Genomic DNA, 24,303 nt, shown 5'->3' with positions numbered 1-24,303 from the left:
TTCAGTGGCGCTTGGAAATTACGTCATCTCCAAGCGTCCCCTTAAACGCCGGAAAAGCCGGGTCAATGCAGGCCCGGCTCCGGTGTGAACGTCGCCAACTCAGGAATTATCCTTGGTCAGCGCCGGGGAAATTCCGGTCTGTACTGGGTTGGAACTCTGTTCCAACTCCGGGTCAGACCCGGAATTTCGGTGTAAAAGCGGTATTACTTAAAAGAACTTGGAGGACCAAACTTCGAAAACTGATTTAGAAGAGGCTCTTTTGGGCGCAGAGCAGGAAGGGAAGGGGGGTTCGGGAAGCTTATATTTGCCCATAGCTGGACTGGCATAGGCTTATTGCAAATATGAATTTTTTTGTGTGTTTTCCTATTAGTGGGCTCAGAGCTCCTGCTGCCAGTATAGTACCTGTCTCTGAATATTCAGTATCTTGTCTTCTATAAGAGAATCCAGTGCTCAAATACAGACTTTGGAAACATTATTGAAGTTATAACGGGCAAAGGCGAGTGATGGTCACAACAAGTGGTTCAGGCAGTCACTGAGCTATGAATATGATATAATTTACAAGATTTGTTGTTGGAAATCAGTTTCACATTACCTGGGTTTAGTTAGTTGCACACTGGATACAATTTACTCAGTTTATCAGCTATAGCTCCACATTGTGTTCTTGAAGAATGTATTTTTTAAATAAATGTGAATTGTTTATTAGAAGCCGGAATGAGCGTTACAGAACTGCAGTGCAGCACGGAGGCCATTATTTGAAAAGCAGATAATCATTTCAGCACTGCAGTACTGTTTCAAGTATTTGGGATTTGCATTGAGTAAATTAGAAAGTACTGCTGTCCATATGTTGCAGAGTCTGTTCCTAGAATGGCTCATTCCATCTGGAATCTGATTGACCTTTCCTAGTGCAATAAAATAATCTTTGCAACGTACGGCTTGTTTCATTGACATACATGGAAATATTTCCAGAGTAGCTTCAAAGTCAGCACATTCCATGGACCATAGAAAAAGCCACTTTATAATTTATAGCAGTGTTCTCCCCAGAAAATTTTTCCAGCCTGGTGGCATCAAGAAGTACCTGGGTGAGGGCCTTAGCATTAATAAAATGTTTTAAACCTTGACCTTATAAATGATTTGAAATAAAAAAATGTAATTATATTATTTCTCCTTCTTATTAGAGGCCCAGTCGTCTGATTATGAAAAAGCTGCAAAGTCTGTAGGATCTGGTCCTTTTTATACAGTTCCCAGATACTGTCCCCACTTGCAGGCTCCCAGAGTGCCAGGTGGTAGGCTGATTCTTGCCGGGTGATGCACCCGCAAAAAACAGCCTGAGGAAAACACTGTGTAGGATGGTAAAAATAATTTGTTGTTTTCTTCAACAAGGTCCAAAACTGGATTTTTTTATGTGTGTATTGATTCTCTATTTAAACATTCCTACCCCATAATTCACATTCTAATAATTGTGTTTTATGTTAATTCAGAAACATGCCTTGTGAGACATTCTGCTTGTTATATGTTATTACTGGTATAATAATTGCATTATAAACTGACAAACTATTTATGTGTTTTATTACAGCAATCTGACACAAGTGCAAGTTACTTGAGAGCGGCCCGTGCTGGTAACCTAGAAAAGGCTCTCGACTACTTGAAAAATGGGGTGGACATCAATGTCTGCAATCAGGTAAACCCTTTTTAACTATACATGGGAAGTATGTTGTCTATCCTTAAAAGGTTGTTACGCCCTGTAGTCTGGTGATGATGTGTTATTATTAATTTGGCCTCTGATTTGGGAGAAAGGAGTAAAATTGCAAACCATAGCATGTCAGTTATAGACTTTAAAGTGTCTGGGTGTGTACTGGCCTTGTCAATGGTTGAAATTGCAAATGAACCAATCTGTATTGCATATTATTCTGAACTTCTATAATGCATGCTAGACACTCTAAGGATAGTGCAGGGAACCAAGTCTAGGGGCATGAGGTAAGGGTGTGAGGAGGGCTGATGGGCTTTTATGATCAGACCCGTTATCTTGGCACAGTTATGTGCTTGTAGGTAGACTGTTTCATAGGCTGATCAGTGAGTTTCAGAGGATCGAACAGAACAGGAGAAGCCTTAGATGTGAGAGTTTTAGGAGATAATCAGTAGGGAGGCAAGGTGACAATCTGATAAAGAGGGGACACCGAGATGAGGTCGGTGATATAAGAGGGAGAGGAATGATTGAGTGCTTTGAAACTGAGGGTGAGGGGGTTAAATTGGATTCTGAACAGTAAGAGGAGCAGGGCATAGGGGGTGGCACCATTGCTGCCCTATGGCACCTGTGTTTGGCAGGCAGGGTGTCTGGAATGGCACCTTGCAGCCTACGAAGCCGCCTGGAGCATTCTTTGGACACTACTGGTGCTCAGCATTTCGTTGGTCCCAGCGTCCTTTTAGCCCTGCTACCTTCCTGAAGGGGAGCCACTGAACATGTGTTGAATGAAGGGAGAGGTAGAGTCAGTGTGGGGGAAGCAGCAGCATTGAGGATAGATTGAGACCAGAGAGTATGAGGTTGCAGCAGTCCAGGAAGGAGATGAAAAGGGCATGATAATGCATGCAGGGCTTCACTTTCTTAACATGCTCACAGCAAAATCATGTAGGACACGCCACGCAGACTGGAGTAGTACACTCTGCATCAGCCCCATAGTGCAGCAGGGCAAAAAGGCCATTCCTTAGAATGGTGAAGAAAAAGAGGAACGTCACACCTGTGACATGGCCTCCACCACTGTAAAATGTGATTTGTGATATCTCACACTTCGCTCATCTCTTCACGTACAGGCACATAAGTGCTGGGAATTTAGTTAAAAGGCATGAAAAATAGTGTGTCTGAAATTAATTTTCGTGATGCATTTCCCATACAAGTTTCATATACTGGTAATATGCATTATCAGAGGAGAAAAAAGTTTTACCAATTCTAAAATGTTAAACTCTGTGGTTAAAATGCTACCTATATGACCTATATTTAATTCACTATTAAAGTGTGAAAAACGCAAAAAAAAAAGATAGGTGTGATCAAGCCCTAAGATTACCAAGAACATTTTAGATATTTTTAAATGTGGAGTTAATGCAGAATTGAGAAATTTCATATTGCATGTTAAGTGCTAGACACGGAAAATGATCAACCATTAGAGATAGATCACTAATAAAGATTACTAATTTATATCATAGAGAAAATATATTTTCTCTATTTAGTAAATAGTCTGTATAAATAGTGTTCACTCTAGGATTTGTTTTAGAGCAGGGTGCTGACCACTGAGGAGGGCACATTTTTCATTCAGGAGGGCACATTTTAAATTAGAAGGGCAAAATTAGCAGCCCATTTATGCTATATAAAACGCCTTGTGACACCTTTGCGTCAGTCTAATGGGATGTAGTTTATATCCCGTCTGTCGGGATACTGGTGCGCAGAATACCGGCGCTGGAATCCCGACACCAGTCAGAATGCCGGTGCCAGCATCCCGACGGTAAGTATTGGGGTTAAGCACTTGGGGGAGGCATAGGGTTAGGCTGTGGGGGAGGGTTAGGTTTAAGTGGGAGTGGGACACCTTTGCTTCACTTTGGATTTGAAAGAAAGGTGTCACAAAAATCATTTTATATAGTAGATAGAGCTGCCAGATTAAAGCTAAGGGGGCACAAGACATTTTATATAGTAGATAGTTTTGTCTGATGAAAGTTAGGGGCAGGGCTAGATTAAGGGGGGGCGACAGGGGCGGTCGTCCCGGGGCCCCCCCACACAGACGGGCCTCCACTACAAGCACATGCAGGGTGGGTTTCTGAGTACTTAAAAACCCCCTTGACAGACAAATCCCCACTTACAACAGGTGAAATGGGGGTGGAGTCAATACGGCAAGCCCAGCCCTCATATTACCCGCGAGTCATGGTATTACATCGTGAGGCCTAATGATGTGAGGTGCCCGCCCCCATTACCAACCTGCAGCTGCTGCATGAAAATGTAAGTGTATGTGTTGTGTACAGTTTTATTGTGTATGTATGTGTTTGTGTGTATATATTGTATGTGTTATTGTGTGCATACTGTGGATGTGTTAGTATGTGTATATAATATATATATATATATATATATATATATATATATATATGTGCATGTATTTGTTAATTTGTATATATGTGTTAGTGTATGTATACTCTGTATGTATATGTTTTATTGTGTATGTATGTGTTTGTGTGTACACTGTATATGTGTGTGTTAGTGTGTAAGTAATATATATGCTTGCTACATATATATATATATATATATGTGTGTGTGTGTGTGTTTAACATGTAAGAGGGGTGCTGTGCAGTGCCTGCTGACATGCAGGTGTACTTCTGTTTCTTACCTTGCGTCGCACCCTCTCAGCTTCAGGACGTATGTTGAACAGACAGAGATGATGTGAGTACCGTCCTTCCTCATGTCGACTGACACGCCCTAACGGACGGAGGGATAGAATCGGGTTTTCAGTGAAGATCATCACTGGCACTTTTGGCCTCAGATCCTGAGTTTTCACCTATAGGTACTCGCGCACCAGGTGAAGACCCGACCTTGCACCGGGATGCAAGACCCACTGTACATCCTGAAGGAAGAAACTAACAGACAGTGAGAGACAGTATGTACAGATATTGCTCGCAACCGGTTCGACCGTCGTGCGCATGCGTGAGACCCGGATAGCGACGGGCAAGCCGTCGCTCCGGGTCTCGCACCAAAGGGGGCGTGCTGTCGATGTTGAGTGACAGCACGACCCCTTTGGTGGGCAGGCCGGGGGGTGACTGCCCAGACGGAGGCGTTCCCATGTGAACACAAAATATGGTAGTTGCTCAATCAGCTTAATAATATACTACAGGTGCTTGTAAATGGCGGGGTTTACACTGAACACAGAAAAAAGAAAATTGCCCCCCAGCACACTGCATGTAAATCAAAAATACTTGAATCCTACATGATAATAGAAATTCAGAGGTAATGGTTTACAACATTTGCAAATATATGAATAAGCGCTGGGCCGACGTCAAGACTCCTCTATATCAGCGTCCCTAACATTAAGGGGTTCACGTCCGAGAAGCAAGGCACCCCAAAAAAATTCCAGCCAAGGACCACCCCCAGGGCATCACACGAAAAGGGGAAAAAAGGTGATAGTGAAGTGTAAAGATAAATCAATAAGTGTTAATGAAAATAATTAAAATGACATAAATAATATACAAACGAATAGAGAAGTGAAAAAATATTCTATGTGAATTAAGTGGTGATGCCATGAGCGAGGTCCAGCCAGAACAACCCCCGGGCCCCACTCCCAAACGCTCACCCCAAAATAACTATTGCTACATAATAGTAGCACCCACTCTGGGTTATATAATTACAAATTGATGTACTGCATGATAACAGTACATGTATGAGCTGAGAGCTAACTTACCTTGGAGGTACCCCAAAAAACCTCCACATGGCACTATAAGGATCAGCATCTCCTCCTAATGCTGACTCCCTTCATGCCTCCAAACTGCAAGCACAAAATATGGTAGTTGCTCAATCAGCTTAATAATATACTACAGGTGCTTGTAAAGGGCGGGGTTTATACTGAACACTGTGTTCTGTCAGAGCCGAAATCTCTTTGGGGCTTGCGGCAACGAGACCCTACCACAAGGGTCTCATCGCAAGCCCGATGGTCGCGATGGTCTTGACCATCGTGACCATCTTCCTACCCGCTCGCTATAGCTGTGGGTGGTCACCCACAGCTATGTGAGCGGCCAGGAGGCCGTTCTAAAACAAAAATAGCCCGACCCTGATTCAGAGCGAGCGTTCTGTCAGAGCGTCCGGCTCTGAATCAGGGCCAGTGTTCACTCTTGCTCTTCGTCCGCTCACTCGCCTACAGGTCCCTTAAGGAGATGCACACCACAGCAGTGCAGGGCCTTAACCTGTGTCACGCTACTACACATACAGTACTAAGACAACATCGCCCTCAACCTACAGTGTGTGTAGTGCGGCATGTATAACCACTAAACTTTGCCCTGCACGGAACAACCACAGACGGTTATTTACACAAGAGTGTGCTGTCCCTTTAAATGCTTGTTTTCTGCCTAACTAGAGCTGGCCAACTCCTCTTCTTGGTGACTGAGAAATTACCGTATGGTGGGAGCCTGACAGCTCTCAACGGGCGGGTGAGAGTCGCACAACTGCTCACACCTCTTCCTATACCTCTGGTCTGGGCCTACTGCCCAGAAACACTTTCAACAGGCTCGCGCCTCATGCTTTGTGCCTGCCTACTGCGGGGCACAGGAGGGACTTGGGCCTACTGTCCAGAGTCCCCTCTTTATGTTGCTGGCTCTGGCCTATGGGCCTGCCTAATGGTGGGGCTCAGGTAGTGGCCTGGGCCTAATGCCCAGGGTCACTTTATCCAGGGCTCAGGCTCAGGCCTATGGGCCTGCCTACCGTGGGGCTTACTGGATAGGGCCTAGTGCCCTTCTGAATGGGTACAGGCCTAGGGCCTGGCTGATGGCACGGGTCTAGTGCCCGCCTATTTACTCCTTTAGTGACCTGGGCCCAGTACCCAGGTCACTTGCACCTAGTTGGGGCAATTGATCCCTAATGCCCGATACTGCGCCCGGGCCTTGTGCCCATCTATTTGCCCTCAGGCTTAGTGCCCGACAGTGTCCCCACGGGCCTAGTGCCCGACAACCCTGGTGTTCTAGGGAGGGGTTAATACCGGTGGCCCAAGGCCGCCTATCGGTATGTTGGGAGAGGCTGCAGTGGGGAGCTTTGTCAGTTCTTTTGCTTCCCACCACTGCAGCACTTCTCCAGTCCTCAGCCACATTCTTCTGCCGCTTGCCCGTCCTGGCCAGCGGCACCGCCTAATCTTCTCCAAGTCCAGTCGGCACCTCCTATCTTCACTGTTATTCACGGCGTCTTCTGGCCTCTTCCACGGCCACCAGAACTGTTGCCGCGATGCTCTTCACTCCTCCTACTACGCTGCCGGACTGATGTTTCCCACTCAGCGGCGTTTAATACAAGATGCCACAAGTGGGCGGGGCTATGATGCGGCGAGCTGCGATTGGCTCATCGCGTCTGCCTTCTATTGGCTGCTGGCCCGTGAGCCCTGTTTTGCTCGCGGCCAGAGCCAAACACGCCGGAATCCCGAATGCCAAACACCGCCGGAATCCCAAAGGTAAGTAATGGGGTTGGGGGGAGGGTTAGCTTTGGGGTTAAGGTTAGGCACTGAAGGGAGGGTTAGGGTTAGGCACTGGGGGGGAGGGTTAAGGTTAGGCACTAAGGGGGATGGGGAAGTTAGGTTTAGGCACTAGGAAGGAATGTTAGAGTCAGACACAGGTCAAGTGTCGGTATTCTAACCCTGTTGGGATGCCGGCGTCGGGATTCTGAACACCGGGCATCCCATATCCATTCCATAGTATAGAGTAGATAATGCTTTCAAATTAAAGCTAAAGGGGGCACAAGGCATTTTATATAGTAGATAGTGCTGCCAGATTAAAGCTAAGGGGGCACAAGGCATTTTATATAGTACATAGTGCTGCCAGATTAAAGCTAAGGGGGCACAAGGCATTTTATATAATAGAAATAGAGCTCATTCTGCCAGCACTAAATTGTACTCTAAACCTACAGAGTTCACTCAGGGCCTGATACAGAGCCGCTCGCTCTGACAGAGTTTTTTTTTTTTTGGAGTGGCCTCTTGGCCGCTCACATAGCTGTGGGTTACCACCCACAGCTAAAGAGAGCGGCCATGAAGATGGTCGCGATGGTCAGGACCATCGGGCTTGCGACGAGACCCTTGTGGTAGGGTCTCGTTAATTGCAAGCCCCAGAGAGCTTTCGGCTCTAACAGAGCCGGAAGCTGTCCACTGACATCACTTGTGATGTCAGTGGGGCCGCCCCCAAACGGCAGGCGTTCTCATGGGAATGCCTCTGTTTGGGCAGCCACCCCCCCCGGCCCGCCCACCAAACGGGGCGAGCTGTCACTCAACATCGCCAGCTCGCCCCCTTTGGTGCGAGACCTGGAGCGACGGAGTGCCCAACGCTAGCCGGGTCTCGCACATGCGCACGTCGGAGCCAGATCCGTTGTGCGCATGCGCTGTGGGCCACCTTCAACCCGGTTGCGAGCGCTCAGTGCTTGCGACCGGGTCTGAATCAGGCCCTCGTCCACAGCACTAATAACCATTTTAACTTACAATTTACAAAGCCCAAGAAAGATGAAGCTGGTCCGGAGGGTGAAGCACTGAAGCTGCAAGGAAGGAGCAGATTTACCCAAACTGCGCATGCCACTGCGGAGCTGCTGTTAACATGGCCACCAAAGGGGTCTTCGCTGGCATCTCCTTTTAAAACTTCAGACAGACAGGAGGGCTGGGTTTGCATTGACCGGAGAGGCACACCCAGCCCTTCGGTCTCTCACCAGATCCGGCAGCGTCCTATTGCCGATACTAATACCCGCGTAGGGGAAGCGAAGCAGCCTGAGAAGAGCTGGCAGTCACAGTGAGCAGAGACAGCACAGCAGCCTGTCAGCGCAGCGATCCTGTAAAAGGTCACCAGGAGGACAGAAGGGCGCAGGAGAGGGGCACATTTTTTGGATTTTTTAAAAAGGGGCAGAGTGCGGCTCCCCGTGATAGAAGCCTAGCGGAAACACTAGATAATTATTTGGCATACATTTAAAAACAAATAATAATGATTAAAAAAAAAATGTTTCTTTGTTTTGTAAGTCACTAGAATAGACTTTGCAATTGTCCTGCAACATTTGAGAAATTTGTGTAAATCCGAGCATACTGTACTTCCCAACAATGAAACACACACAATAGGGTAAAAGTAAGCCCCACCGTACAAGGATGGAGTGCTCTGTTCCTTTTCTCAGCTTTGGGAGGATTTCGGTCTTCCGAACAATATATTTTTTAGATACTTGCTATGACATGCTCTCTGTGCTCAGTGGGGAGGCACCGTACCAGTTATCTCTTAATCGCCTGTCCATAACTTGCTCCATATCCTTGCCTCTATAAATCATATATCTTAGATTTTTCCTCCTTAGGGGGAGTGAAGGCCTACAGTCTCTTAGGTAGCGGTGGGAGGAGGATTGGGGCCACTTGATGGATGATGATTGGTGGTTGTACTTGGTTCTCTTCGTGTGGCTTTGGCTTATGCCCAAATTCAGCAGATTCAAATTTGTAATTTGCATAGCGTCTACTGTATTCCGATGTGTCTTGTTAAGCTGGGGTGGCTGACCTTTGCTTCCTGCCCTAAACTAACATTCCTGACACTGATTTCTGGCATGTGATCTAGTCCACGTGTGTCTGAGTTTTGGTCTGCACTGGTACGTTTTGTTGGTGAAACTGGGATCTGCATTTTGTGTTTTAGGCTTGAGCCTCTCTGATTCTTTTAACTTTATTTACAACGTTATGTCTTTATTGCTCAGGGTTGGTTGGCTTTTTGTAGGCACTTTCTTTTGCTGTTTGGTTTGGTAAACGTCACTATTTCCCATTAATGCTTTGTGTACCAAGCCCAAATACCGCACTAAGCTTGATAAGCTCTGGTCTCTCTGGCAAACCTCCCACTTTACTCTAGACCTGGAGCCTTCTACTCTTTAGTTTTCCCTGGGTGTCCCCCGTCTACTGTTTTATTTATTGCATTTGCATATGTTTATACTTTGCTTTGTATTGGTTGCTTATATTTTGTTCTTTTTCATTTATCGGTACTATATTCTATATAATATTTGTAGATGCATTGTTGTGCTCTCTTATTTTTCTTTCTCAATTTCTTGCTTTGCGTGTTTTATAAATTGTTTTCCTATTGTTTTTCAACAAAAATACTCAATTGAAAATAGCCTCACCCTGGTCTGTTCAATCCCCGGCCTGATCTTCCCAAACCATGCCGCTATTTACTCAGCTTTTATTTAAAACTCTGCACCTTTAGAGGTCTGCGAATCAGAATTGCCCCACCAAAATCGCGACTGTTGGGAGGTATGCATTTGCGTAACTAACAGAAAATGTGCTATAGAATTATGCAAATACATAAAGAAACCCACACACACACACAACTCCCCTTAGAAAGCACCCTATAGAGCACTATACAGCTCCTACACTATCTGGTGAGCAACTGGTAGTTTGGTCCAAGTGTTCAGCTGATCATTTCCTGCACACGTATTAGGTGTGATGCAGTGCTGGCTACAATTATCGCTCATTGAAAAAGCCACAATTACAACCATATGAATTTGCCAACTATCTTTAGATATGTGTATGCTTGCAACAGTAGCACATTCTCCAATGTTAAAGATTTCAATTGCAACACATGCATTTGGTTTTAAACTTCAGTAAAGCTTCTAAAACTACTGTAATACGGCAGAAACTACTCCTCAGGTTGCTTATGGAAAAGTTTTACACACGCGCACACAAACAGATACACAAGGGGCCAAGTTCAGCAACCAACGCAAAGGATAGAACGCACGCACTTGGCCGATGTTTTTGTACTGCATATGCATCACACTGCACGTGCGCGAACTAGCCAGTGTGGTCGGGTATGCGTACGCAGACTACACGCAGCATGCACGCAGACCCCTTCCGATATTGATTGACAGGAAGTGCTGTTTGTGGGTAGTGACGGGGGATGGTCGGTTGAACACAGGCATGCCTGTGCATTGGGACGCCGTTTTAGGGGCATCCATAGTTAAGCCAGTGCGGCGACGGACGCAGTGATGAAACTCCGTGCACACAGGAAGTTGCCAAGATCCTGCGCGAGGTCTGGTCAACCACTATTATGCAAATGTGGTAGATTGGTTCTCGATGTTACCGATGTATACGCTATCTTGCATACTGATCAGGTTGTGAGTAAAGGGAGATGGGCGGCTTAATATGGGGCTGGGCGTCTGCATCTTGTGCTGCTGTCTCCGTGGGTGTGCATTGATTAGCATATTCTCGCAGCGGACGGGTTTTTGCGTTCTCTCCTTTGCGTTGCTTGCTGAATCAGGCCCCATATACTATAGGCCTAAGCAAAGCATAAATCAGTATCAGTGGAGCATTCACAATAAAAGATATTACCTAGCATACTTACCAGTCATCACTATCCTCAACCTCACAATATTTGCCCCTCACCACTCTCAAATGTTACGTCTCTCTCCATTGCATATATCTTGGTTTCAGTCTGCGTGTGTTTGCAACATGCCACCCAGTATTGACTATCTGGATAGAAGCAGGCTAAGTGGCAGAAATACACAGATCTACAAACTGTTGTAATAATCTCCCTATGTCATCCCACTATAGTAACTGTATGAATAAAGCACAGCAGAGCGCGGCTTACGCAAAGCCCACTTATTGCTCTACTGATAAAAAACATGCGATTCAATAATATCTTAAATGAATATACTCTGCATTGTCTACATGTGATTTTAGAAATGTTGCCTAATACAGATGTGTCCTCATACACCAAGCCCATACTTGCCTACCCTCTCGTAAGTGTTGTGAGGCTCCTGAATTGTTGGAGAGGCTCCCGCACCCCCGGAAAAGAACCCACATCTCCCGCATCCTGTCCACTTCCTAGCACTACAGCACTTGGCATGAGAAAAAGCCGCAGCTTCTGTATCCTAGCGCTTCATATACAGAGTCAGACTCATTCGCACACAGATGTACAAGTGTTGCATATCAATTTAATCAGTGTAGCCCAGGGGTTCCGTCACTTCTATTTGGAGATGGAACCAGTTCCGCCTCCTCGGACCCACCTTAGCCCGGTGCCGGAGAGTGGTTCCATTTGCCGGGTGCCTGCTGAGATTTTGTTACCAGCGGGCGCCTGACTCTCTCCCCGCAGCACCAGCCAGAGGCTGGAGCTCACTTGACGTGTCTCCCATAGTTCAGAGGATTCGGAGCAGCCAGGCGGACCAGAGGCACGCAGGAGCAGGGCTTAGGGTAAGTTTTTTTTTTTTTAGTAAGCGGCTATAGGGGGCACTACTACTGAGGACCTTACACAAGGGGCATTACTAGAGAAGGTATTACTATTGTAAGCACTACTATAGGGGGCATTACTACTGAGGACCTTACACAAGGGGCATTACTAGAGAAGGTATTACTATTGTAAGCACTACTATAGGGGGCATTACTACTGGGGGCATTACTACTGGGGGCACCGCATAAGGGGCACCACTCCGGGAGTCACTGCATTAGGGGCACTACCACTACTGTTGGCTCTGCATAAAGGGCACTACTACCGGGGGCACTGAATAAGGGGCACCACTACTGGGGGGCACTGCATAAGGAGCACCACTACTGGGGTCACTGAATAAGTGATATTACCACTGTGGGCACTGCATAAGGGACACTACCACTACTGGGGGCACTGCATAAGGGACACCACTACTGAGGGCACTGCATAAGGGGCACTACCACTACTGAGGGCACTGCATAAGGGGCACTACCACTACTGAGGGTACTGCATAAGGGGCACTACCACTACTGGGGGCACTGCATAAGGGGCACTACCACTACTGAGGGCACTGCATAAGGGGCACTACCACTACTGGGGACACTGCATATGGGACACCACTACTGAGGGCACTGCATAAGGGGCACTACCACTACTGAGGGCACTGCATAAGGGGCACTACCACTACTGAGGGTACTGCATAAGGGGCACTACCACTACTGGGGGCACTGCATAAGGGGCACTACCACTACTGAGGGCACTGCATAAGGGGCACTACCACTACTGAGGGCACTGCATAAGGGGAACTATCACTACTGGGGACACTGCATATGGGACACCACTAGTGAGGGCACTGCATAAGGGGCACTACCACTACTGAGGGCACTGCATAAGGGGCACTACCACTAGTGAGAGCACTGCATAAGGGGCACTACCACTACTGAGGGCACTGCATAAGGGGCACTAACACTACTGAGGGTACTGCATAAGGGGCACTACCACTACTGTGGGCACTGCATAAGGGGAACTATCACTACTGGGGACACTGCATCAGGGGCACTACTGCTGTGGGCATTGTATAAGGGGCACTACTACTGTGGGCAATGTGTATAAGCTACACAAATGTGGGCATTGTGTAAAAGGGCACTGCTGTGTGCCATGAATAAGGGACACTACTATGTGGTGTAGGGGTGAATCAAGATTGTGCTACTGTGTGGTGTAATTTGAATTGGGAATACTATTGTGTGACCACGCCTCTTTCTTTTGAGTCGTATGTGAACGCTGTCACTTTTTTTCAATAGGCGCTGAGGCAGGGGCGTTTCTAGAGGGGAGGGGACCGTGTGCAGTGTCCTACACGGGCCCCCTCCTCTCTGCCCGGCGGCCGGCAGCGCACTGAGCTGTGCGCGGCCAGCACCGGAGTTATAGACTCTGGGCACTAGAGTGTGCCCAGAGTCTATAATGTATACACAGGACCTGTACTAGGCATGCGCAAACGACGGGAAAATGGCTGCCGCGCCCATTTTCCAGTCATTTTACAGCGCCCGACCCCCACGCCGACGTGGGACTCCGGAGAGGTAAGTGACAGTATGGGTGCAGGGTGTGCGGTGCGGGGCCCCTCTGGACTCCGCACACCCTGAATCCATTATAGATACACCCCTGCGTCGAGGTGGGGGTGAGTTCCACCACCTCTAGGACCACTTTAAGCACTTGTGTAGTCTAGAGGTGGCTCCAGAGGTGGGGCTGCAGCACAGTCCAAATTTCAAATAGGGGAACCACACCAACTGCCAGTGAGTCCTGGCTGGCGACGTTTGGCAGCGTTTGAATGGTAGTAGATGTGGTTCCCCTATTTGAAATCTGGACTGCGCTGCCGCACCACCCCTGGACCCGCCACTGGTGTAGTCTCGTTAACTGGTTTTGTCACATCCAATTGTTTAATTTTTGTGATTAAAATACACAAGATGCTCAGCGCAAGCCGAGTCACACAGGACTGGTGTGCTGAGAGGGGCTATTTGGGGGTGATTGTGGCAATAGTGTATGAGGACACATCTGTATAATTATAATCTATATAATTTAAGTGGCCATATAGTAAACGTTAAGCATTCAGACTTGGCCGATGAACGATCATTCTGAACAACTATCATTCAGTATATGGACATGAACGATTATCGCTCAATGCCTGAACACAGCTGAAAAATAATAGGGACCATTTGATTTGAGTATATCATTGTTTGTTTAAATATATTAACTTAATTTGATAGTAAAGCTGGGTACATAATGAGCAATGTGTACCCAGACAATATGCTGGACCTCCCGACATACCCGATCATGGGTACACATCAGAAATGAGGTAATGAAGGACAGAACGATACCACGTTCGGTCCTTTATTACCTGCAACGGGGGCGCTTGCGATATCTCCCAGTAGGACGTGCAGCACGACTGGCCGGACGAAGCCGCAAGCGTCCACGGGAGCGCGCATATTGGCCTTACACACTGAGTGATGTGGCCGATATGTTGTTTTGATTCAGCTGATTCAGATGAGCTCCATTCCTGTATATACACATATATGGAGATTCGGTTTGTAGCTGATGGGCGTATCTATAATGGGTGCAGGGTGTGTGGTGCACGGGGGCCTCTAGGTCCGGCTGGCCCACACAGCACACCCCGCACCCATAGATGCTATTTACCTGTTTGTTGGTGCCGCAGAAATCACTGGGAAAATGGTGCCTGCGCTTTATTCCCGACAGTCTGCACATGCACAGTGCTAGAGTCTACACGGTTCATGCATCAAGAGTCAGAGGCCTGCACACGGGACCCCTCCTCACTTAATTCACCCCTATAGATATTTTTATTTGTTTGTTTTTCTTTTAAATATTCAAGCTACTTCCTAATGTTTATAAAGCATTAACATATTTGGATAATGTAATTAGATATAGTGATTTATACAATGAACTTACTGTATGATGAATGATTTGCAATTTCTCAATGATAACTACAATAGAAAACTTCTTTAAACGTAAATGAAAACACCCTATATATGAATGGGCATCGGGATGCTTTAACAAATTAGTGAATGTTACAAAATCATTAACCTCAATCAATTGATGGGTTAAGATCACAGATGCTAAATGTGCAGGACGGTGCTTTTTTCTGGCTGTAATATATTCTTTATTGGTAATTGTGTGTATTTTAAATGCTCATGATGTATTTCTTATTTGTAGAATGGGTTGAACGCGCTTCACCTTGCATCCAAGGAAGGACATGTAGAAATAGTCTCGGAACTCATCCAGCGAGGGGCTGACGTGGATGCGTCAACAAAGGTTTGTGTCTGACTTATATACTATATACAGAACAGAGGTTTCTGCATTGCATTTCTTCTTTCGCGCCCTGCAAATTCCACCAGTCCATTGGAAATATTTACCGTGACTTAGGGGCATATTAATTTAGCCACAAGGTTTACCCGGCGGCTAATGTCCACACTGACCGATTCAGTTAGTTGCCAGTACCCTGCTTATTTAGCCCCAGAGGGTGCACTTTTCCTCACAGCCTCAGGAGCTGAGAAGTAAAGTTAGCGTTAAAATGCGCCCACTTTGATTTAACGTGCAGGAAAATCCATAGGTTCCAGCATTTTATGCGTAATCTATGTTTTTCCACGTGTTACCCCAGGGTTTACCACACTGGAAAAATGCAGAGTAATTGAATAGCTCCCAAGGTTTAACCCAGAGCTTTTCCTTGTTCCCAATTGGATATTGGATATATTTTTTGAATAGCTAGTAGTATAGTAGTATATGCTTACAGTATTATGACTACTGCACCTAGTATGTGTGTGTATATATATATATATATATATATATATATATTATATATATATTATATATACACGCGTACATGCAGGCTGAGTCTCCCATATCCAAGATGCTTGGGACCAGGGGTATTTTGGGTATCGGAATATTCCGTATTTTGGAATAATTGCATACCATAATGAAATTTCTTAGCAATAGGTTTCAAATCTAAACACGGAATGCATTGATATATTATATACACCTTATTCACACAGCCTGCAGGTAATTTTATTCAATGTTTCCAATAATTTTGTGGGTCAAACAAAGTTTGTGTACATACTTGAAATTCATTTATGTTTCATATACACCTTAAACACACAGCCTATAGGTCATTTCACACTTTATTTTTTATAATTTTGTGCCTTAAACAAGGTTTGTGTACATTGAGCCATCAAAAAGCAAAGGTTACACTATCTCAGTCATGCTAAAAATATTCCGTATTTCGGAATATTTGGATATGGGAAACTCAACCTGTGTATGTGTATGTGTGTATGTATGTGTGTATATATATATGTATATATATATATATATATATATATATGTATATATATATATATATATATATATATATATATATAGAAATACTGGCGCACAAATTTTAGATTCCTTCTGTAGATAGTCTTATGACAAAATAGTCACCAATTAATTCTTTGTGATACTCGTGAAATGCGAAAAGAACACTCCTGATGATAACAGGTGGCTGCAATCTTCTAATAATCCGTATGGCAATGGGAAAACAAGGGTGCTGAAAAATAAGAAAACGTGCGCCTAATAGTGTAGTATTTAAAGAACGCCAAGTAGTGCTCAAAATAGGTAATGTGCGTACCAAACAATATCTTTCAATAAAGCTTATCTGATGTCCAGGTCAACCTCCTATGGTCAGGAAACAAACACTGCCAATAGATTCCGGATGTCAATCCAAGGACAGGTACCCTCTTAAATGGACCTTAAATGAAAAGGCTCCAACCAAGCCCATACACATATTATGGTGTAGTAATTTCTTCAGCCATTTAGAGTGGATAACAAATAAATATTTCTGTGTACCAGATCCAGCAAATTGTAGTGCATATAAAGATAAGCTTCTTCCTGTTTTGTAAGTTACCAGAGATCACCCTCTACTTCATACATCGGGGGTATCCAGCCTCAAACCATAAAAAGGAGATGGACCTCCGTAAATAATTTTTTATTTTCCAAACACATGTAAAAACGAACAGACAGATTATTAACAGGAATAAAATAAATAAAAGATGCTTATCTTTGGTAAGTCTTAAGCAGAAAAAGAGTCCACTTTGTTGGAGTTGCAGGAGAACCAGTTCCAACGCGTTTCGTCCTAATACATACATACATACATACATACAGGTTGAGTCTCCCATATCCAAAATGCTTGGGACCAGGGGTATTTTGGATGACGGAATATTCCGTATTTTGGAATATTTGCATTTAATAATGAAATAACTTGGGAATGGGACCCAAATATACACACAGAATGCATTTATGTATTATATACACTTTATACACACAGCCTGCAGGTAATTTTATACAATATTTTCAATAATTTTGTGGCTCAAACAAAGTTTGTGTACATACATGAAATTCAGTTATGTTTCATATACACCTTATACACACAGCCTGTAGGTAATTTTATACATTATTTTTTTATAATTTGTACCTTAGACAAAGTTTGTGTACACTGAACCATCAACAATCAAAGGTTTCATTATCTCAGTCATGCAAAAAAAAAATTTTGTATTTCGGAATATTCCGTATTTCAGAATATTTGGATATGGGATACTCAACCTGTGTATGTGTATATATGTGTGTGTGTATATATATATATATATATATATATATATATATATATGTTAGGGATGTGCAGGCTCGGATAGGTTCGAGTTTGCACGTGGAGTTCGGATTTTTCCCTCCAAAATAAACGGAACTCAGAAATTGGAGGGAAAAATCCGAACTCCACGTGCAAACTCGAACCTATCCGAGCCTGCACATCCTATATATATATATATATATATACTCACTTGATAAATCATCTAGCAGGAGCCCCTGAGATAGCCATTGTTTTTCCCAAGGTTCACTGGTTCTTATCACAGCCTGCCTGAAAACCAGGTCTGAGGGGGCGGGGGAGGCGAGAGGACATAACGGTTTCTTATTGGTCATCCAAATCATGCCCCTCCTCCAGTACCATTTAAAGATGGTGAATGAAATAAGCCCAGTAAAAGAGAGCAGTATGGAACTACACCCAGGCCCCATCAACGGGAATATCCAAGTTTATAAAATGTTATATATATATATTAGCTTCAATGTTCATAAGATGCAATCTCAGGAATTCAGTCTAAAAAAATAGCTGCCTCTGCTTTGTGTAGGTGACTTATGGGGAAATTCTCCTTCCATAGCCCTGATGATATGAATTGAATGGTCTTTACAAGCCACCCTTTTCTTCATACCAGTACAGTAATTACTTGTTTTTGTTTTTTTCTGTTATTGAGAAGGATACTTTTGTGAGTAGAGTAATACAAGACTTATATAATAATGGATTTATTTATTGCCTTTTTGTTTTGCAGAAAGGAAACACAGCGCTACATATAGCATCTTTGGCTGGACAAGCAGAAGTGGTTAAAGTTTTGGTAACAAATGGCGGAAATGTCAATGCACAATCCCAGGTAACAACCAACAAAAATTGTATATTTGACTTTAATACTCAATAGAATATAAAAAAAATCAGCAATGTTTAGGAACATTTCACTTCGGGTTAAACCAATTGTATTTTTCTTTAGGGTGTATTTAACTAAGGTCTGAACGTCTTACTGTACTCGATCTTCACCTCCTGCTGATCCAGAATGTTCTCAGTGTTGAAGTGGGTGGGACTAGTACAGCCAATCAGAGTATTGCAATGTTCACATATAAGTGTCCTGGAGCAGTGTGAAATTGGGATCTGTCCACTTACTGATTTGTAGACAGGGCTGCTTGTCAAAATGGGCCAGCAGATAGTCACGCTGAGGGTTACTGTAGATAGTGGAAGGAACAGTGCCCAGCAACAGCACAAGATAGTGATGTTAGGTTCCCATGAAACAGGTGCCAAACACACCTCTATGTGAAATTTCATACACCCTACTCATTATCTCAGCAAGCAAGAACTTAAGCATTTTGAAAAGGGACTGTTTGAGCTGGAACCTCTCTGTACTCAGCCTTTTCATTAGGATGGTCACAGTCAAAACAGTAACAAAAGCTACAGAAGCAATAACAAAATATATGTGAAATTAGGGCCATCAAAAGGGGAGGGGGGGAAACCTAGGGGGCGTGACCACATCCCGTCCCCCCAAAAAACGTGAGAAAGTAATATGCGGGCTCAATAAAGGGGGTTGCGGGAACAGTGTGATCGCCCCCCACCTGTGCCCTCCTCTCTGTCCACTACTGCGCAGCTTCAGCAGCACACTGCAGCAGCAGTCTTGGCTCTCTCATTTCCCAATCAGCTACTGCGAAGTGATGGCTATCGACCATCAATGATTCATGATCATCAATGGTTTATGGCCGATGTTAAATACTTTTACCATCGATGGGGGAGAACCAGATGGTTTCCCTCCATCGATGGCACAGCATAACCGAATGTTTATTTAAATTTTTTTCCCAAGGTGCCGGGACACCCGCGAAGCCCTACCCCCAGGTTCTAAATGGCCCAAGGGCTAGTCAGTCAGAGAACAGGGATGGTGAAACCATTGATGGTCATCCATTGCATAGTTGGTAACCTTCCCTACTACTGCGCCGCTGTACAGATGCGGCCAGTGGTAGCGGGCAGACAAGTGGGGGCGGTCGCACACCCAGGCCCCTCCACCCGGTCCTGGCCTGGGTAAGTAGTACCTGCTCCTCTCCCTCTCAGCACCCCTGTGCGATATACTCCCTATGAAAATAAATGAATTGCCAACAGTAACCCCTCTTTAATAGTGTATGGTATGTGTAGTAACATCACAAATCAGTACATAACTGCTACATTGTATGTCTGACTATACACTGTAATTGGTTATGTCAAGATAATAACATCCACAAAGAAATGTTAGCGTATTAATTAATATTGTTTAATGTAGAAATATTTAGCTCTACAACATCCCTTAAAATAAGAATATCAGAGAACACGGTGCTTGGAATAGATGGAAAGAAAAGCCTGACATTGTCAGAAATTGTACAGAACAGACATTTTGTCTTTTCACCAATTTTCTTTTTTAAAGGAAGAAAGATGATCATGCAGCCTGGTGTCAGTGTGGGAGACCCCCAACAGCTATTCTGTAGGCCGCATTTATATTCATTCATATAACAGGACATTTATAAATGCCTTGTGATTTCCCCCGCCGCCTTCTTCTACATTGCTTTGCATTTGTTTTCGTTTGCTCTCTAATCCAAAAATATTCTGCTTTCATTGAGCATTATATTCCACGCCACTCTAAAAGGCGGTTACATGTGCAACAAAGCCCTGATTGTTGTGTGTACAGTGTAGATGGAAAATGACAAATCTGTGAGGAACACAAGATTCAGGCAGCTGTGCTTGAAATGGCAACTTATGCAGACGAGTTCTGGCCTTGTACCTATGTATCTTCTGTACAGTTGTGCAAACTGCATTGTTACATGGCCAGAATAGGTAATGAGAGAGCAAGAGTATACTCCGCTTCATTCAGCCATTGTTTCTAATAATAATGACTAAAACAAGCTAGTAATATTTTTCTTGGGTATAAAGCATAAAACAGCAGAAACATGTTAGAAGCTGTACATTGCCATTTACTTGAGTAATACTTTCTATAAGGAATTATGCTGGATATTCCGACAGTAGCGGGTCCTATCCAATCTGTTTCTTATCCATTTTTCAATCCTCTGCTCAGCACCAAATGCTGAGCAGATAATGCTGGCACCAAATGGTTGATGTGATGCCATTTAGCAGGGGCGTATCTACCCATTGGCCAGAATGGCACTCGCCAGGGGTGCCGGCCAAAGGGGGGGCGTCGTCCGTCAGTGCCACCAGCAGCCAATGGGTGGACTACCCAGGGGCTTGAACTAGCCCCGCTAGTCCCTCGGGCCCCACAAGTGTAGGGCAAACCGCAGTGAGAGCGGTCTGCCCTACACAGTAACAAACAGACAGCCGCCAGCGGCAGCTGTCTGTTTGTTATAGAAGCCAGCCAATGAGGGTGAGACAGGCTCTCATTGGCTGCTGCGTCCATGGAGGGAGCCGGCTGGAGCTCACTCATGAGCTCCGCCTTCCGGCTCCCCCCTGCAGAGGGTGATGGGAGAAACGTCATGATGTCTCTCCAATTCCATAGTGCAGAGCGAGAGCGGGCCCGGAGGAGTGGACAGTGGCGGTCGTCGTCAGGAGCGGGGATCAGGTAAAGTTGCTTTTTCTACTTCACGGTTCATAGGGTATCCACATGATACCTTGGGGCATAGGCGATGACGGAGACATCGGGCACCACAGAGTTAAAGTTTTCAGCCTCCCAGGATGCACTGGGGTCCCTCTCCTATACCCCGCCCCCGAGCCAAGGCAAACCAGTTTCATTGGTGCCTGGCTCGGAGTCGGATCACCATTTACAGAGGGGGGCTGTAATGGCCCCTGAAGTTCTTTTCAAGGCAGCTGTGGCTGCACAACATGAGCTGCACAGCATAAACGGTCACTACTGACGTCTATGCTGTCGCTCCTTCACCCTGCCAGACCAGAACGTCGGTACTGATCCGGGGATGCTGGTGGGTGTCTGGGGTCACAGCTAGCGGTGACCCCGGATTACCCGTACTGTGGCCGGATTCAAGGGGTCAGGTAAGCGGCGGGGTCCCGCGGAGGGTCCCCGCCGATACACAGTCCTAGGTCCTCAGGCAGGGGGCTCCCTGGGGACAGGCTGTGTGTGGAGCCTGGTATTAACCTGCGCTTCCACTAGACCACCAGAAACAGCGGGCTGTAGGTGAGCGGTAAAGCTCCAGCGTTCCAGGGGTTAATTGCATGCCAGGGGAGCGCGCCTTCCCTCTCTCACATGCCTCCCCCGCTGCACAGTGCCTCTCCATAGCGGTCTGTGTCATCGCTCCTCAGCTCCTCGGCGCCCATTTTCTGAAGTTTGCAAACACTGCTGAACGCTGTATACAGGTGGCATCGTGGTCCGGGTCCTCCGCATACCTCTCCTCTGATTAAGGTCAGCATATGCAGCACTGTTTCCTACCAGGCTCTGTGTCTGTGTAGTTGATCATAGTGCTGGTAGTGCAGGGATTTATTTCTGCATTTTATGTGACTTATTGCTAGTGCTGTCTGCCTTTCACTTCTGGCTGTCAGCCATTTTACTATCCCTGTTCTTCCTCTGCTAAAGCCCTTGCAGTACGATGTTGCAGGGTGTGTATTACCTCACAGTGAACGTATTTTCTGTGAGGGGAGTCACACGTCTGAGAGTGAACGTGACTTCTGCTAAAGTGTACCACATGTAATGTACCATTAGCGGAGGGTGATGGGAACACTGAGGGATTGTGTAGGGCATGTTATCTGATATCAAGCCTGATTTCTGTCACTGCGCCTGTGCAGGAACCGCCCTTGGCTTGTTTTGCTAAAGCACTTACAACCCTTGCGGGTCAGCTGGCGACGCCCCCTGCATTTCCCCAGATGGGGTTATCACAGCACTCGGTTGTGTCATCACCCATGCAGGGGTTCCCCAGGCAGTTGATGGTACCCAGTGTCTCCCGCTTTCACCTCCCCCCAGGTCTCACAGGAGCCTGCGTGGGTGAATTCATTGTCCAATACGGTACAGCACCTGACGGACGTTTTACAGGGGGAGTCCTCATTACGGCCTCCTAATTGGCCTTTAGTGTCTCCGACGGTTCAGTTTGATGAGGATGAAATCTCGTCTGATGATGGTGAGATTTTTTACTTTTCGGTCCAAAAGCCCCTTCGTACTAAGTCAAAGTCTAAAGTATATATACCTGGCCTTATACGGGCAGTCCGTGCGGCCTTTGTTATTGAGGATGAGGATCCCCCCGTGGCCAAATCCAAATATGCCTTCTTTAAGGATATTAAGGATGATGCCACTGTATTTCCTCTATCTGGTCAGTTGGTGGATCATTTAGAGGAGGCGTGGAAAAATCCCGGTAAATGGTTCCAGCCTCAAAAACGCTTGGCCTTTGCATACCCTTTTGCGGATAATTTTTAAAAGTGGGAAACTCCTTCTCAGGTGGATTCTCATGTCACACGTCTAGTGAGGAGTGCTACATTGCCCATGCCCTCCATGTCCTCCGTAATGGATGCTACAGATCGTAAGATGAAAATATGCCTAAAATCCATTTATTCCCTTGCTGGAGGGGCGTCCAGACCGGCTTTGGTGATGTGCTGGGTGGCCAGAGCCATGGAGCGCTGGGCTGATAGTTTGGAGACGTCTCTGGACACTGACTCTTCTGCTGAGCAAGCGGAGGTAGTGGGAAATCTCAGAGACTCTGCCACGTACATTAATGAGGCAGCCTTGGATATAGGTCTCCTCACTTCCAGAATCTCCTCGGCAGCAGTAGCTGCTCGCCGCACCCTATGGTTGCGCTCTTGGAAGGCGGACGCAGACTCCAAAAAGGGATTATAATGCTTGCCTTTTAATGCTTGTTTGGCCCTGATCTGGACAAAATTGTGGCCACTCTGGTAGCAGCTAAGTCTGCATGTCTGCCATTGGCTACACTCCCATCAGGGTCTGGTACTTCATCCTTTCGGCCCTATGGGGCCCAGGGTAAGTCCAAAGTGCAGTCCTTTCCAAGACAGTCCGGGGCCAAGAAGTCTGCCAAGCCAAAGAAACAGGCTTGGAGTACAAGACGCCCTGCCCCCAAGTCGGACGATAAGCCTCCTGCCTGACGGGACGGGCCTCCCTTTGGGGCATCCCAGAGTGGGAGACCACCTGCTTCGGTTCACCCAGTGCTGGTACCTGACTACCACTAACACTTGGGTACACCAGGTGGTCTCTCGGTGGTTGCCCTCTAATTCCGGCGCAGGCCCTCCCAGCAGGTTTTTCACCACAGGCCTTCCATCAGATCAGAACAAAGCCCTGGAACTACAGAAAGTGTTGCACTCTATGCTCCAGGCTGGAGTTATAGTGCCTGTTCCATTCTCCCAGAGGGGCATGGGTTTTTATTACAGTCTTTTTCTGGTGCAGAAACCCAGTGGGTCTTACCGACCCATCCTCAACCTCAAATCCCTCAACAAGTCTTTGAGGGTTCCTCTGTTCAGGATGGAGACCCTCCGTTCCATTATACTGGCGATGGAGCCTGGGGATTTCATGGTGTCATTGGACATTCAGGACGTCTACCTGCATGTCCCCATTATCATAACACACCAGCAATTCCTCAGGTTTGCAGTACTCGACCAACAGTTTCAGTTCCAGGCACTGCCCTTTGGTCTGGCGACAGCACCTCGAGTCTTTACCAAAGTCATGGCGGTAATGGCAGACCACCTGCGGATGCAGGGGTCCGCTTGTTGCCTTATCTGGATGACCTTCTGTTGTTAGCAGGGTCTCCAGAGGTTCTCCAGCTCCATCTGTAACTGACCATCTCTGTGTTGCAGAA

The 24,303-nt window shown here is 46.0% G+C and overlaps 1 protein-coding gene across 11 annotated transcripts in view; it reads left to right on the top strand.

Moving 5' to 3' along the window:
- ANK3 (ankyrin 3) overlaps positions 1-24,303 on the top strand; it is a 716,972-nt gene that overhangs the window by 460,719 nt on the left and 231,950 nt on the right. For all 11 annotated transcript variants that reach the window (XM_088450469.1, XM_088450461.1, XM_088450460.1 and 8 more), the window contains 3 exons: positions 1,574-1,678; positions 15,127-15,225; positions 18,321-18,419. In XM_088450469.1, coding sequence (XP_088306595.1) covers positions 1,574-1,678; positions 15,127-15,225; positions 18,321-18,419 — 303 coding nt within the window. The remainder of the gene's footprint in view (positions 1-1,573; positions 1,679-15,126; positions 15,226-18,320; positions 18,420-24,303) is intronic.

Source organism: Taudactylus pleione, unplaced genomic scaffold (assembly GCF_031769625.1).
Source record: "Taudactylus pleione unplaced genomic scaffold, aTauple2 ptg000518l, whole genome shotgun sequence".
Taxonomy (NCBI): domain Eukaryota; kingdom Metazoa; phylum Chordata; class Amphibia; order Anura; family Myobatrachidae; genus Taudactylus; species Taudactylus pleione.
Note: the sequence above shows the minus strand (reverse complement) of the source record. Positions and strands in the feature narration are given on the sequence as shown.